The sequence below is a fragment of the Eublepharis macularius genome, chromosome 10 (assembly GCF_028583425.1).
Source record: "Eublepharis macularius isolate TG4126 chromosome 10, MPM_Emac_v1.0, whole genome shotgun sequence".
NCBI lineage: Eukaryota > Metazoa > Chordata > Lepidosauria > Squamata > Eublepharidae > Eublepharis > Eublepharis macularius.
The window spans coordinates 77,344,207-77,360,714 of NC_072799.1; the positions used below are offsets into that span (position 1 = coordinate 77,344,207).

Sequence of the window (16,508 nt, forward strand, 5' to 3'; positions counted from 1 at the left end):
GTTCTCCGGCCGTGAAAGCCTTCGATAATACATATACTCTGAAATTGAGACAATTGTGTTTTTGTTATCTGACACTGATAATCATGTGTCCTATAGAATCTCTCAGTTTGCACTTGCAGCCAAAAAGATAAGATCTAAGGTGGTACTGAATGAGGCTGTTTCGTGACTCCTGGGATAGTTTGGCATACTGTATTGTTTTAATTAATTTTAGTAACCTATACAAAGTGTGATAAGGGATTTAATTGTTTATTAGTCAGTGCTTGGTGAATTGTGACGGCCTATGGCTATAGACAATAAACTCTTTTGACTTTGACTATTTCTTGTAATAGGGTCAATAGATGTAGAAAACACGATGCAAAGAATACTAACAGTGCAATCCTAAGAAGAGTTACTCCAGCCTAAGCTCATTGAAATCAATGAGCTTAGAATGGAGTACCTCAGCATAGGGTTGCACTGTTAGTGTTCGTTGTTATGTCTTGTTGTGCAGGCACAGGCCAGAAGCAGAGAGCTCTGGCAAGCTTTAGGACCCTGCAGAGGGGGTTGCTCCATTCCGCAGTGCACCGCATTTCCTTTCCCGTCCAAACCGCATTGTCTTAGGGTGCAGTGCCCCCTCTTTCTCCTTTTTTCGTCGTCATCAAGAGAGGTTCTTCGTTCTTAGCTCTCTGTGCTCCTTTCTTCTTCTACTTTGTGAGTTTGGCCTTGAGGCTCTCCCTACAGTCTCATTCAGAGAAACCTTTTAGAATGTCCCAAAAATTGTTGTTCAAAAAATGCGCCAATGCAAGATGAAAAAGCTGCACTTGAACGAGAGGCCCATAACATGGCAGGGTGAAGACATTGTCAGAGATTTACACCAAAGACCAAAAGCAGTAGACCTTGCTTTAAGGCTTCCCTATAGGAGAAGGCGCTCTCTGGCTCAGAGACACTGACATCAAAGTAATCTGCCATGTGTGAACCAACACTCGGAACCAACATGTTCCGAGTGTTGAAGTCTGAGTGTTGAAGCTGAAGTTTCAGCTTCAAATCCATTCAGGAACTGGTCACCAACCTCCTCGGTTCGGACCTTGGTTCTGGCCAAGTGACATTCCCTGGCTCTGAGAGCCATGACAGTGAATCGCCCACATCCGCAACCACACCAGCTGCAGGAAAACTGCACAAGGCTGTCCTTGTAGGTAAATTTTGGTAGTGATAGCCAAATGGTTGAGGTCATGGCTAGATGGCTTTAAAGGTGATAGGTATTGTAACTAAAGGGAATCTTTATATTCAGAAGTGGCAATATTCAGAATGCTAGTGGAAGGAGGCAACATCAGGGCAGTCAGCAGCCTTGGCTTCTGTGCCATGTTGGACACCCAGGGTCTGATCTGGCAGGGTACCTCTTATTTTTTTTGATAGATCGAGGTGCTGCACTCACAGCTCCTAGGTTTATCCCTAGCACCCTTGCACTAAGGTTACAGAGCCAAAGAATTGTGCAGTCTGGTAGTAGTTGGACAAGGACCTGGAGACCTAGATTTAAATCTCCACTCTACCACGAAGCTCTCTGGATTATGGTGGGCCATCCATGCACCCTCGGACTTACTTACCTTTCAGGGTTATTGTGGGAATGCAATGGGAAGGGAGAAAACCATATACATTTCTCCAGGGCTTTTTTCTGGGAAAAGAGGTGGTGGAACTCAGCGGTGGAACTCAGGACCGCACAATGACATCACTTTGGGTCAGCTGGAACAAGGGAGTTTTTTAAAGTTTAAATTGCCCTCGGTGAAAATGGTCACATGGCTGGTGGCCACGCCCGTTGATCTCCAGACAGAGGAGAGTTTTGATTGCCCTCCGTGCCAGTGGCACAGAGTATCACAAAGTATCACAAAGCTGTTGGAGGAGGTAGCCTAAAAAAACACTTTCTAGCCTGCTTTCCCTCATGCATCAATAGCAGTTTTTTCTCAAGGTTCCCTGTCCGTTTGCTTGGAAGAAGTTTTTAAGACAGAAATGGTCTGTTGTGAAGCTCAGTATTTCACTTTTAATGATTTTGTTTCCTATGAAGCCCCAGACTTTCCACAGATTCTTTCTCCCTGTCTGCCTCAGGACCTTTTGACTATTTGGAAATGTTATTTCTGGCACAACATGTTAATGGAAGCGAGAAGGGGAAGGTGGCTATTCTCCTTCACTGTAGGCCTTCAACCTCTGTAGCTATTAGTCCAGGCAGGTTCTGCAGTCCCAGGAATAATTTTCCAGAGCTCAAAAGAATGCGATGAAAATCCGTGTCCCTTTCATTGCCTCTTTGTAAGACACTAGCCAGTATCTTCTAACCAAGTCTTGAGCTTGAATGTAGGTATGCTTTTAATTTTTAAAATGTTTTTGAATTTGGAGGAGAGCCAGTTAATTGATCTGCTGCATAGAGATTAACTAATTTGGTAGCCCTAAAACTGAATAGGTGGTGGTTGAAAATATGCATTAACACCTGAGTGTGACATTGCTGTGGTCAGGTCAAAGTGAAAATGTTTTAATTCAAATAAAACTGTAGGGTTACAGAAATTAGTTCAGTGATGTTAAATAAATGTTAGCAAAATAAGACAAATGTAGCATGTACAAGCACTGGGGTTTGTCAGTACTTCATATCCTATATTCAGCCCATCTAACTTGCGAGGAGATTCAGCATAGCAGCCTTGATCACTGGCGATAAACAGGTTATATTTACATATGTGGTGCAGAAAATTTTCTGTGGCAAAATACAGCATCAGAAAAATTTCTGCAGCTATGTGGCAGCAGTGACTTAAATGTTTGTTTTTATTTGTTTAATAATTAAAGAGAAAATGCGGGGTTGCATACGGTTGCAGTTGGAAAATATGCTTTGCATGTAACCAGGGCTTTTTTTCTGGGAAAAGAGGTGGGTGGAACTCAGTGGGTTGCCCTCAGCGAAAATGGTCACATGGCCGGTGGCCCCGCCCCCTGATCTCCAGACAGAGGGGAGTTGAGATTGCCCTCCGCGCTCCTCCAGTGGCGCGGAGGGCAATCTCAACTCCCCTCTGTCTGGCGATCAGGGGGCGGGGCCACCGGCCATGTGACCATTTTCAAGAGGTTCCAGAACTCTGTTCCACCGCATTCCTGCTGAAAAAAAGCCCTACATGTAACACATCTTCAGTTAATTTTTTTCACATTGTTTTATGTATATATATATATATTTCCTCTTATCGTCTCGTTACTTATAACATTATGGCAGCTAGACGATGTACTGAGACTAAATTTTTGGTACTCTTTCTAGACTGGAAGAGCAGCCACGGCCATTTTTATTACACCCATGTCTGAAGGACACTAATGAAGAACTACGATTCCTGCAAGCATGTTCTCAAATTCTGGTGTATTGTCTTTTACCCTCAAAGGATGCCCAGTCCCTCAGCTTGCGCATAGTCCTTGCAGAAATACTTGCATCAAAAGGTAATTGTGAATGTGAGATGATTAAGCATTTGTGTTCACCCAGTGCTCACGGCAACAAACCCACCTATGTATGTACATTATGGCTAGCACGTTTAAGGTCAGTCTTAAAATTGGGCGGAAAGGTGGAATATAGATTAGAGACGGGCATGAGCTGAAATATGAACTAAAGCTCGTCATGAACTGGGCCGGTTCGTGGTTTGCAAACTGGCGGTTTGTGGGAGCTCATTTTAACGAACTGCTATGATTTTTAGCACGGTTCATTTGGTTAGTATTTCGGTTTGTCACTGTGAACAGCCTGCCGCTGATCAATCAGTTTCCTAGGCAACGGGGGATGGGCTTTCTGCAGACCTTTTGCTGACCCGGCAGTGACGTTTTCATGAACCAAACAAACTGGTTCGCAAACGGGGCAATTTCATGCAGATTTGTGGTTCGTGAAACTTTACAAACCACGAACTGCAACGATCCGCCATTTTTTCATTTCATGTCCATGTCTAATATAAATAGAAATGTTATAAAAGAAAAGAGAAATGTTGTAAATAAATAAATAGGCAAATCTGTATATGCTGCACATCATGGGTTGACACATCTGTATACTGACAGTTGTCTTCTCCTGTTGAACAATAATGTTATAGCCATCACGAAGAACTTAATTTTCAAAGATGTACATCAGTAGGCTCTGATACTGCAAGGTATTCAGAAAGCAAGGTTTTGCAGCTTGTTGAAGCATGGGGCGTGAATTTGTTGTGCACTGGATGTTGTCAAATAGTTCTGTTCTGCTTGTATGTCCTTTTGTGGGGACTATGCAAGTTGCATCATTATTATGGCTGAATAGGGGCTGGTCACCCGAGTCCACGCATAGCAAAGACTATAGGTAGTATCTTTTTAAAACGTTTTATGAGTCTGTGCATATTCTTGTAAATAATGAAGGGCCGTTTCTTACAGTCACCTTAAGAATCACGGAAATTTCAAGTATGTTGTAGACTTCTAAGCCTTGAGGTTAAGAGTAGTTGGCCCCTCCAAAAGAGCCTCATCTCTTTTTGTCACTGTCATACAAATATGTGACATTGTCGGGCTGATGCTAGAGCAGCTGAGCTTGCATAGGAAGAGAGCCAGTGTAGTGCAGTGGTTAGAGTGTCAGACCGGGGTCAGGGAGACTGAGATTTGAATCCCCATTCTGCCACGGAAGCTTACTGGTTGACCTCGGGCCGGTCACACACTCTCAGCCTAACCCACCTCACGTGCTTGCGGTGAGTAGAAAATGCAGAAGAGAACCAGTGGAAGCCTTTTTGGGAACCCAATGAGGAGAAGGGTGGGGCAGAAATGAAATATGTAAATAAGGGCAGAAATGGGAGAGTGCAGTTTGATGGGCGTCACATTCTTCACTTCCGTTGAATTCGGTGGGAATGAAGAATACATTTCTTTTGCTGTGTGTACACAGCCAGCCTGCTGCCAGTCACAGTGGTGCTGAACACTACCTAAAGCCCAGCCAACCTTTTTTTGTTATTGTGCATTGCCTTGAGCTGTTTTAGGTAACTAAGGCTGCAGTCATGTGCACTTGTACTGAGAAGGAATCCCTGCTGAGTGCAGTGATGAATGGGGTTGGGGTGTAAATTAGTTCAGAAATGTAGTGACATGCTATTCAGCGAGAGGGTAAATTTCATGTATAAATGAGAACAGAGCTTTTAATGTTTCACCGGTCTCTTCATTTGCATCGAAAATGAACTTTCTTGTGCAAGGATGCCATTTTCAGTGATGGTTTATGTTTGTGTGTGTTAAATCTCCAGTGCTGAAGCCAGTCGTAGAATTGCTGAGCAATCCTGACTACATCAACCAAATGCTGCTGGCCCAGATGGAGTACCGAGAACAGGTGAACGAGCATCACAAGAGAGCCTACACGTATGCCCCTTCTTACGAGGAGTTCATCAAGCTCATTAACAGCAACTCTGACATTGAGTTCCTCAAACAACTAAGGTACCCGATATCCATTTATATCACGCTTTCCCCAAAATAGTTCCTTTGGCATACACCGAATTCAGTAAAGTTGACTGTTGACAAATTGTAGCATACATGGAATCAGATGCAAGAACAACCATGCAAAGAGCCAGATCTGGAAATGAGCTCCAATCCCTGCAGCCCAGGTGCAGAAACTGGAGCCTGGGAGTCAATGATCAGAATGTTTTCCTTTGTTGACCACACACAGTAGCAAGCTGGGATGCTAGTATTTATACTTGTCTTCACCATCCGCAGGAGGTCATGTTACTTGCCTCTCTTACTTGCCCCTCTTTCATTTTTAATTGATTTTTTAAGCCTCTTCAGGATTCTGTGATTCTCAGGGATGCTTTAGGCTCGTCCTGCATTGGGCAGGGGGTTGGACTAGAAGGTCTGTATGGCCCCTTCCAACTCTGTGATTCTGTGATATGTATTAGAGAAGCAGCAAACAAATTACCTAAATCAGTACCTTTTCCTGAAGTGGATTCCAGGGGTGGACACATGAAGTCCTGAATAGCTTACTGAGTAAGCCTCAACTTCAAACCATGAGATTTAAATCTTGAATCTTCTAGCAGATGTCTCCTGTTCTTTGCAATGAATTAGTAGCCAGTTTGGTGTAGTGGTTAAGAGCGACAGGATTCTAATCTGGAGAACCAGGTTTGATTCCCCATTCCTCTGCTTGAAGGCAGCTGGATGACCTTGGATTAGTCACAGCTCTCTCAGAGCTCTCACAGGGTGACTGCCTTGAGGATAATAATAACATATTTTGTAAACTCCTTCGAGTGGGGGTTAAGTTGTCCTGAAGGGTGGTATATAAATCAAATGTTGGAGTATTCCTGCTGTAAATGGGGCTGCCTTCTTCAGTTGAAACCAAAGTTGCTGTTCTGAGAACAGTTAGTATCATCCCATTTTCTCTTTCTGAAGTCACCATGAATTGTTTTCTATAATGTTTGCTGAGAACACTTTCTGTATACTGAGTCACATTGTTTGGCAGCACATATTTTCTTTTTTTAGTAAGAGCATTTCCATTCAGCATATTAATTTATACTATTCCAGAGGGGGAAACTGACTTGTCCATATAACTGCTACCTTTTGACCTTTAAAATAGCAATATCTCATAAAGTTGATCATTTTACTCTGTTTTTAGTTACTAGCAGGGCTTTTTTTCTTGGAAAAGAGGTGGTGGAACTCAGGACCGCACAATGATGTCACTTTGGGTCAGCTGGAACAAGGGGGGAGTCTTTTAAAGTTTAAATTGCCCTTGGCGAAAATGGTCACATGGCTCGGTGGTGCGGAGGGCAATCTAAACTTCCCTCTTGTCTGGAGATCAGGGGGCGGGGCCACCGGCCACGTGACCATTTTCAAGAGGTGCTGGAACTCTGTTTCACTGTGTTCCCCCTGAAAAAAAACCCTGGTTACTAGTAGTAACAGCTCTCTTTTGAGTCCTCTCATTTTGGCAATTAATAAAAGAGACGTTTTCACTCCGTTTCCTTCTCCAGCTAGCCTTAATAAAATGTGTTCAGATTGTAGGTCTCATGAAATAGTTGTTTTGTGCTTGGCGTTGTGAATTCCAGTCATTTTGTGATCTTGGGCTCAAAGCATACACGATTGCAGGAGTTTTATAGATACGTATATTAAGTGCTTAACAGGGCTTTTATAAACTATGTACTCACCTGAAGACTGCAGGCATAGCTCACAATATGGGGTAGGTTTGCCTGGCTTGCTCTGTGCGTAATCAACAAGTTTCTTAAAAATTGTTATATCCCATTGACTATTAGACCCTGGTGCTCTTGAATTTAACCTTTAAACTTTTACCTGTTTTGGAATTTGCTATTTATTTTGAACTGTAGCTGTAACTGAATTTTATGTAACTTGCTCTGAGTCCAGTTCAAGGAGAAAGTGATGTCCCGGGGTCCATTAACCTGGCATGGAGGGGAGTGGCGGGAAGGCAATATTAGATGAGACAGGAACAGTAGCTTTAACAGTGTGAGGCCAGAAATGTGAATGTGTTTCTGAAAGCCGCATGTTTAAAATAACATATGAACCATTTACAGTGAGTTCACTAGACTTAGAAGGTTGTAACTTCCAGTGCAATCCTTTGCGGAGTTACTCCCGTCTAAGCCTAAGTCTTTTCCAGAAACCATTGCATCCTTACGAGCAGCTACCTTAGTGATTATCTGACAGCATGTACTGTTATCTTACTGGAAGTCCTTGCTTCCCGTATTGGAATCACTGGGCTGGGCAGCAAAAATGAAAATTTTATTTTATTATATTTTCTAGGTATCAGATTGTAGTAGAAATAGTTCAGGCAACCACTATCAGTAGCTTTCCACAAATGAAAAGGCAAAAGGGTAAGTTCTCTTTTTTCCCCCCACGGTTGTTTGAAGTTTAAAAACATACTTTGCTTAGCTGTTTTGGGACAAATAGAAAAAAATGAAGTTGACCTGTATTGTCGAAGGCTTTCACGGCCGGAGAACGATGGTTGTTGGGGGTTTTCCGGGCTGTATTGCCGTGGTCTTGGTTGTCGAAGGCTTTCACGGCCGGAGAACGATGGTTGTTGGGGGTTTTCCGGGCTGTATTGCCGTGGTCTTGGTTGTCGAAGGCTTTCACGGCCGGAGAACGATGGTTGTTGGGGGTTTTCCGGGCTGTATTGCCGTGGTCTTGGTTGTCGAAGGCTTTCACGGCCGGAGAACGATGGTTGTTGGGGGTTTTCCGGGCTGTATTGCCGTGGTCTTGGTTGTCGAAGGCTTTCACGGCCGGAGAACGATGGTTGTTGGGGGTTTTCCGGGCTGTATTGCCGTGGCAATACAGCCCGGAAAACCCCCAACAACCATTGACCTGTATTCATTAAATAGCCCCTGAAATCTGATGGTGCCCATATTTGTTAGGAAAATATTGTAACCAGGTCATTTTTTCCTGTAGCATTCTATATACTTGCATAGATTTGCTAACGTTTCAAGACTGCATTGTAGAAAAGGGTGATTAAACAGTTTAGTCTGAACCCAGGGAACAGTTTTTTTAGTTACCCACTGGAACTTGATGCTTTTCCGCACCAGGTTTTGCTCCAGCTTGGCTTCTTAATTTGTTTTTTCCCTCCCTTACACACAGTACTGTTTGTTCATCATTGAGTAATTGTAATCTTGGGGTTTTTTTTCTGGGGATACTTTTGCTGAGGTCTGAAAAAACATGAAAAAAACTCAGGGAAAAAAGCTTGGATAGCAACAACTGGGTAAACAATACTGTGCAAGGGAGAAAAATGATGCAGTTAAGTAGCCAAGATGGAGCAAGAATCCAGCGCAGAGAAACCTATATTTGTCTTGCCTCCCTCCCTCTAATGTTCCACAAATAAGAAGAAAATAGCAATCCTTCCCCCTCCTTGTTTTCATCTCTGATCAGATGTACAAAAATATGTTTAATTGCCAAACAGAGAGTATTCACTTATTAAGAATGTAAAAAAACCTATGCTTTTTACTTTTGCAATAGAAAAGTTGCAACAAACTTGCATAAACATGCATGCTGTCGATGCATTCTAATTATGCTTGATTTTTATTATTCATACTCTTCAGTTGTTGTTATGATCTTATGGTTGAACAGGAAATGACTATGATAATAACATTTTGTAGGCCAAGGAACTTCTGCCTTCATAGCACTTGCTTAAGTTATCAGTTGATGGCCTAAAACTTAAAAATGTTTTGTAAAGCTTCTTTACCTAGTCATCTGGAGGTGATTCCTATTCTCCATGGATGACTAGGTGAGTGGAGATTCTCAAACCTTGTCTTCATATCATGTAGGACTTTTGAAATGATTTTCCTTAATCCGAGGAAGTTTAAGTGAGCCCTAATCACCACTGAGGGTACAGCACCACCTTGGTCTAATATGAAAAAATGCACCTGTATCTGTCTACCTTTAAATAACTTATCAGTTACCATGCCTTTGTGGATAGATTCATTGATATTTTAAGTGAAATTTAGTCTGTTAGGACATGTCAGTTCTGTACACTTTGTACTTTTTGGAGGCGAAGCAAAGACTAAGGAAAGGGCCAGTTTTTCAAAATTCATCGTACGTTGAAATGTTAACTGGTTTTAAAATAAAGTTTAACTTTGAAAACTGTCAATCGTAGAGAGCAAAGCTAAAGAGACTGCCGCAATGAAAGCAGACCATCTGAGGGCCCGAAACATGAAGAGGTATATTAATCAGCTAACTGTAGCAAAGAAGCAGTGTGAAAAGCGAATCCGGCTCCTGGGAGGCCCTGCTTATGACCAGCAGGAAGATGGCGTCTTCGAGGATGGGGATGGTCCCCAGAGCCAGAAGGTAAGCTTTGTGCATCTATATAAGTCATTGTGCTGGGGCGGAATATTTCACACTCTCTCTTGCTAAAACCACCTTACACCCAATGCTGACACTGTACCTTTAAAGGCATTTTTAAATGGTATTAGCAACGTGGGATTTGTTACAACATTACTCCTTTTTTTCAGTAACATTCATTTATTTGGAAAATGTCTATCCTACTCCCCAGGAAACCTGCCTAAGGCAGCTTTTATTAATTTATTTACTTCATTTATATCCTGCGTTTCTCCCCAGTGAGGACCCAGAGTGGTTTACATCATTCTCCTTTATTTTATCCTCACAATAACCCTGTAAGGTAGGTCAGGCTGAGAGTGTGTGTGCCTGACCCAAGGTCACACAGCAAGCTTCCATGACAGAGTAGGGATTCAAACCTGGGTCCAGGTTCCATAATAAAACATCATAAAAATATGAAACCCCATACAAATTAGCAATTTAAACCCAGTCAGAGCATAAAAGTATAAAACACTGAACAGCTGGAAATGAGTTTCTCAAAGTGCCCCAGTTAAAAACAGACGACGATGATGATGTTAAAGAATCAACTCTTAATTACAAGCCTAGGAAGAAATGTTTTGTCCTGGCACCTGAAAGAGAGCAGTGTAGAGGAGAATAGCATTCTACAGGCAAGGGGCCACTGCTGAAAAAGTCCCGTGTCTGATCGCCTCCTGCCTCAGCTCTGAAGGCAGGGACACCGAGAACAGGGCTTGTGAGGAGGATTACCAGTAGCTCTGAGATAGTGTGGTCGTATGGAAGGAGTCTAGGTCTCAGCCCCTTCTCAGGAACATTGTTTTAGTTTCTAGAATTGCAGGCTTGGGAAAGAACTGCAGCATTGGCTCGTTTTACATAGAAGTGACTTCAAGCTTTGTTGTCTGCCTTGGATTGTTGCTGCACTAGCTCCCCTTTTACCAAAGATTATATTAAAACAGGCTCATACAGTGTGAATTGCCCAGATTCCCACTTTTCTTTTTCCCTGAGCATCTTTGAGGAAGGATATAATGCTGCAGAGAGAGGTATTGGGAAGGTAAAGAGCCATTCTCAGCTTGCTTTGTTCATCTTTTTCGTTTAGGCTATTTCTGTGTCGTCATCCCTGAACACCTGGGGTGGCTTATAATGATGATATCATGAAGATAAAAATCATAACATAAAACAAGGTTCCCGCTATGCTTTGCATCAGGGCTTTTTTTCTGGGAAAAGAGGGGGTGGAACTCAGTGGGTTGCCCTCGGAGAAAATGGTCACGTGGCTGGTGGCCCCGCCCCCTGATCTCCAGGCAGGGGGGAGTTGAGATTGCATGGAATTTAGATTGCCGGGGCCACCAGCAAAGGGAAGGGCCGTAGTGCAGTGGCACGTGCTTTGCATCAGGGCTTTTTTTCTGGGAAAAGGGGTGGGGGAACTCAGTGGGTTGCCCTCGGAGAAAATGGTCACGTGGCTGGTGGCCCCGCCCCCTGATCTCCAGGCAGAGGGGAGTTGAGATTGCATGGAATTTAGATTGCCGGGGCCACCAGCAAAGGGAAGGGCCGTAGTGCAGTGGCACGTGCTTTGCATCAGGGCTTTTTTTCTGGGAAAAGGGGTGGGGGAACTCAGTGGGTTGCCCTCGGAGAAAATGGTCACGTGGCTGGTGGCCCCGCCCCCTGATCTCTGGACAGAGGGGAGTTGAGATTGCATGGAATTTAGATTGCCGGGGCCACCAGCAAAGGGAAGGGCCGTAGTGCAGTGGCACGTGCTTTGCATCAGGGCTTTTTTTCTGGGAAAAGGGGTGGGGGAACTCAGTGGGTTGCCCTCGGAGAAAATGATCACGTGGCTGGTGGCCCCGCCCCCTGATCTCCAGGCAGAGGGGAGTTGAGATTGCATGGAATTTAGATTGCCGGGGCCACCAGCAAAGGGAAGGGCCGTAGTGCAGTGGCACGTGCTTTGCATCAGGGCTTTTTTTCTGGGAAAAGGGGTGGGGGAACTCAGTGGGTTGCCCTTGGAGAAAATGATCACGTGGCTGGTGGCCCCGCCCCCTGATCTCCAGGCAGAGGGGAGTTGAGATTGCATGGAATTTAGATTGCCGGGGCCACCAGCAAAGGGAAGGGCCGTAGTGCAGTGGCACGTGCTTTGCATCAGGGCTTTTTTTCTGGGAAAAGGGGTGGGGGAACTCAGTGGGTTGCTCAGCGGCGCGGAGGTCAATCTCAACTCCCTTCTGTCTGGAGATCAGGGGGCGGGGCCACCAGCCACGTGACCATTTTCAAGAGGTTCTGGAACTCCGTTTCCCTGCGTTCCCCCTGAAAAAAGCCCTACTTTGCTGTAACTATTTTGTCTGATGGTTTAAGCATTGTAGACTCTTCTAAAAGCTGTGCTTGAAAGCTGACTGGCAAATTTTGTTGCTATAAACACCTACATGGTAAAAACATGTGGGTAGTTGGTTATTGCTGAGGAAAGCATGCTAAAAGTTTTCCATCCTTCCACATAGAATGGTATGAGAGGAAACCTTAGCGATGCATTTTTGAGCCTTGAGATGCAACCATTTTTTTTTAAAAAAAAAATCTGAATTGGATGGATGTTTGGAGTTCATTTATTCATTGCTTTTTAAAAAAAAAAACCTCAGCACTTAGTAAGAAGAACACACTTACATTTTAAAGAAGTAACCAGAAGTATACAACAATGTAGTAATCTTTACCTTGGACTTGCATGTAAAAACAGAATGGCTTTCATGTTTTTATATGAGCTAATTGAAACAATTTTATGACCAAGCTCTTAAATTGCCAAGTGGGTCCCTCAGTGCTTGTGGCATCACAGGGTTTTTGTTTGTTTGGGGTGTGTTTTTTTTTGTTTTCTTTGTTGACATTGTGAAATGTGTTTGCTGTTACAAATACTAGATTTTGTTTAAGCGCTTGTTTAATAGTCTAGAGTAACTACTGAACGAATTGGGGAGCTTAACATTATATCTTGGAGCAAAGAGAGGATTATGAAATAAATCACTCTGTATCCTCTTAAGATAACAAGTTGTGTGACTTCATTTGGAAAAGTGTGTTAGAAATTACTCATTTCCCTCCTCATACTCCCGTGTCCTGTCCACCAAAGTAAACAAATGGTTCACAGAGCTCTGGAGAGCGGGTGCAGCGTTAGCACAATGAAAGAATTACATTTGGATTAAATGTTTTTCTGTTCCTCTTTCTCTGTTGCTTAAGTCACTTTAGACCCTGGTATATTTGGTTTTGAATTTGGCAGTAGGATAGTGTGTTTTTTTAAAATCAATCTTACTGAATTACTATAGTGTTTTACTATTAAGAGCCACCTTGAGTATTCTTAAAATATAAAAGTAGATTTGAATTTTAAGATAAATTTAATGGATTGTTGTCATGGGATAGCTGGGGGAGGGTTGTGGTCTTCCCAAATAATGATTTTCCTTTTATAAATCACACACACTTCTGTTTCTTCCGCAAACGGCTAAGCAACCTTTCTTGTCTCTTTATTTACTTGTTTATTTAAGAACATAAGAACATAAGAACATAAGCAAAGCCATGTTGGATCAGGCCAGTGGCCCATCCAGTCCAACATTTTGTCACACACAGTGGCTAGAAATCCAGTGTCATCTAAAGGACTGTCAGTGAGGCCAGGACACCAGATGCCCTCCCACTGCCTTCCTTCCAGCACCAAGACAACAGAGCACCACCTCCCCACAAAGAGAATACCATCTATCTCCTGTGGCTAATAGCCACTGATGGACCTCTGCTCCATATATTTGTCCAGTCCCCTCTTGAAGCTGGCAATGCTTGTAGCTGCCACCACCTCCTGTGGCAACGAATTCCATGTGTTTATCACCCTTTATATCCGCCTTTCTTCCCACTAGGGGCCTAAAGCTGCTTAAATCCATCTCCTCTCTTTCTTCTCCATTGTTAAGTCTATATTAGCACCCACTTGGCTTCAAAAGTGTTACCGCACTGGATGCCTCCAGATAATCCACTGATCCAGTGTCTTTGCTTTATAATTACAAGTGTGTATGTATTATACGATATTGAAACTGCTCTGCAAATTTGCCTTACAGATGTCTTCAGTTTCATAGGTATGTGGCTAGGTTTTCTGATACAACACTGTCTACTTCTAGAGAAATTTCTAGTAAGTTTTGCTTAGGGGAATGCTCCCTTAATTTCTGGAGATACCAAGAAACTTTTTTTAATACATGTTTTCTCAGGAAGTTCTAATCTTCAGTGGTCAAGAGCATATCTTCTCCCTGTTCTCCTGCCTTTCGCCAGGTGGCTTCTACTGTAACTATAAATATACAGTACAAAGCACACAAAACACTGTTGTTCTTGCAGTATTACAAAGACACAATTCCCTATACATTTACTTTCTCTGTCACAATTGCATTTTTGTTTAGAAATCTCCGTCTCATTCTCCCCTCCCTGCCAAATGAAGAATGATTTCCTTGATGTGAAATAACAATGGGAGATAATAGCAGAATTGGCACCGGTTGAAGAAGCCTCAGAAGCAGGGGGACATGACACTGTAATAGAGCAGTCTAAATAACAGAAACCCTGTTTGTATTACATCGCCTACATTGCTTGCATGGCAGGCTGCCTGAGTCGCCGTGCTTATCATGGGACAATTTTATAAGTATGTAACATCATACATCCTTATTGAGAGTAGGCCCCAGTGAACATAGTGAATTTACGTCAAGGTAGAAGATTTTACTTGCTCCTATTCTGTGTGTATATATTTTGGTTTGAAATAAAGTTGCATAGAATTAGGAAAGAGAGTAGGCCGCAGAGCTAAAGGCATCTCTTGACTTCTTGCCCCTAAGTCCGAAGCTGCCTGAAGCTTAAAGGAACACCATCATCACTAACAAGATCTAAAATTAGGTATCTTCCCTGGTCATTAGTTAATAGATGTTCTCGTGACAGGGTGCTTGCTGGTGTCCCAATATAGCCACCTGCTTTCGGTTCAATGCAGGGCATTCATGACAGTGAAGTATTTAGAAACCTCCTTCCAGCTTGAACAGAACTTGAAAATGTTCACAGGATCATGCAAAAGACAAAGGCCTATTTGTCATGTTTCTTTTTGGGGAGTTGTTTATATTGACTGCAACTCTCACCCCTTATTTAGAGTGCAGTAGTCTTCCGAAACATTTGTGCTTGCAGGCAAGACATAAAATTGTTGCCATATATCATGATCTCTACAGGGATAATAACATTTTGCTCAAGAGCCAATACAATCATGAGAATTACCAATGGGGTATACGTCTTGTCCAGCAGTGACTCGATAAAAGTCCAGTGAGAGCAGTCATATTCCAATGAGACCCTTTTTTATTTGCTTTTTTCAGACATTATTCATATGCCCTTGGCTTTGACTTTTTCCCTTTAGGATTTAGAAATGTCTGATTAGGATTAGAGGTATTAAGCTGTTTAAATAGAGGATGAAATCTATAGCAGACTAGTTTTGTTCAAGATGGTTAGCAGCAAGAATGACTGGGGAAAAGAACCCTTGTGTTAGTTGTCGATTTTCCAGGCTGTATGGCCGTGGTCTTGGCATTGTACAATGCCAAGACCACGGCCATACAGCCCGGAAAATTGACAACAACTAATGTTCTCTGGCTGTGAAAGCCTTCAACAATAAATAGAACCCTTGTGCGTTTCCTCTGTTAAAGAGGTAAACCCTGATAGTTGGCAAGTTGGTATCTATCTCCCTGCTGCTCAGGTGGCTAGCTAGAACTGATGCGGTTAAGGCACTGAGATTTTTAAATCATGAATTGAATGCAAAAAAGAACGAAGCATGGAAAGAAAAGAATAGAGAGGCAGAAGGGCTAGGAACTGTTCTGCCCCCTCCCTCTTTTAGGTGCAGACATTCCTCAAGTGTGTTCAAGCATTTTCAGTTGTTCTAATAATTCAGGGGTCTGGGACTCAGTGGTTAAAGTGTCTGCTTGACCTACAGAGGGACCCAGGTTGAGTTCCCAGAACCACCAGTTTAAAAGATCAGATAAGATCTGACGTAAAAATCTGAAGCTGAGACCCCAGAGAGCCGTTGCCAGGAAGGCAGCTTCATGTGTTCATGTATGCATTCATGTATTTATCTTTTAACTTTCTTCCATCCTGCATCACAGTTGGTTGCTTTGATCTGAGACCTTAAATAGACTCCAGATACTGCTTTTTTTACTCATATGGGACAGTTGTATTGTAGGGAGGTGATCTCAAAGAGACACTTCACTAGTGAGTTAGGGACCATAGACTTGACCACTATGTTACGTACTATCTTTTTTTTTTAAGTATGTGTTCCTATGTGCTACCTGTCCTTCACTGGGTAGTTCTGTGTTGTCTAATGTCATTCCCAGAACTGTTTATGCTCCATTTCAGCATTTCTTCAACTCTGTATTGGATTCTTGCCGATGCCATGTCTTTGTAAACTTGCATGTATTTACTCTATGGCATTGTTTATGGAAATGTTCTTGATATTGATTGTACTAGTCTTACACTATGTAATCCGCCTTAAGTCTCAGCGAGAAAGAAGGACTATAAATGACATATTTTTTTTAAAAAGTCCAAAGGCTAAAAAGTAATATTTATCTTTTAAAAGAGAGCTGCAACAAGGTAGCGAGTTTGATGAACACTTTTTGATGAGTGTCCTGCCCCCCCCCCCCCAGTGATTGGGAGAGGAATGGAATGAAAAGGTTTGCGTGGTGGGAGCATCCCCCCAGCACCGACCACCTACAGCACTTGCCATTTTTATGAGTGTCAAAATACGCCTTTTTCCTACTAACGGTAACATCATGATGTAGCCG

General features: G+C 42.8%; 1 protein-coding gene across 1 annotated transcript in view; it reads left to right on the top strand.

The window, feature by feature from the left end:
• The window catches only part of SNX25 (sorting nexin 25), a 58,150-nt gene that overhangs the window by 21,522 nt on the left and 20,120 nt on the right, over positions 1-16,508 (top strand). Inside the window, exons 4-7 of the mRNA XM_054989794.1 lie at positions 3,251-3,423; positions 5,208-5,394; positions 7,693-7,763; positions 9,533-9,723. Coding sequence (XP_054845769.1) covers positions 3,251-3,423; positions 5,208-5,394; positions 7,693-7,763; positions 9,533-9,723 — 622 coding nt within the window. The remainder of the gene's footprint in view (positions 1-3,250; positions 3,424-5,207; positions 5,395-7,692; positions 7,764-9,532; positions 9,724-16,508) is intronic.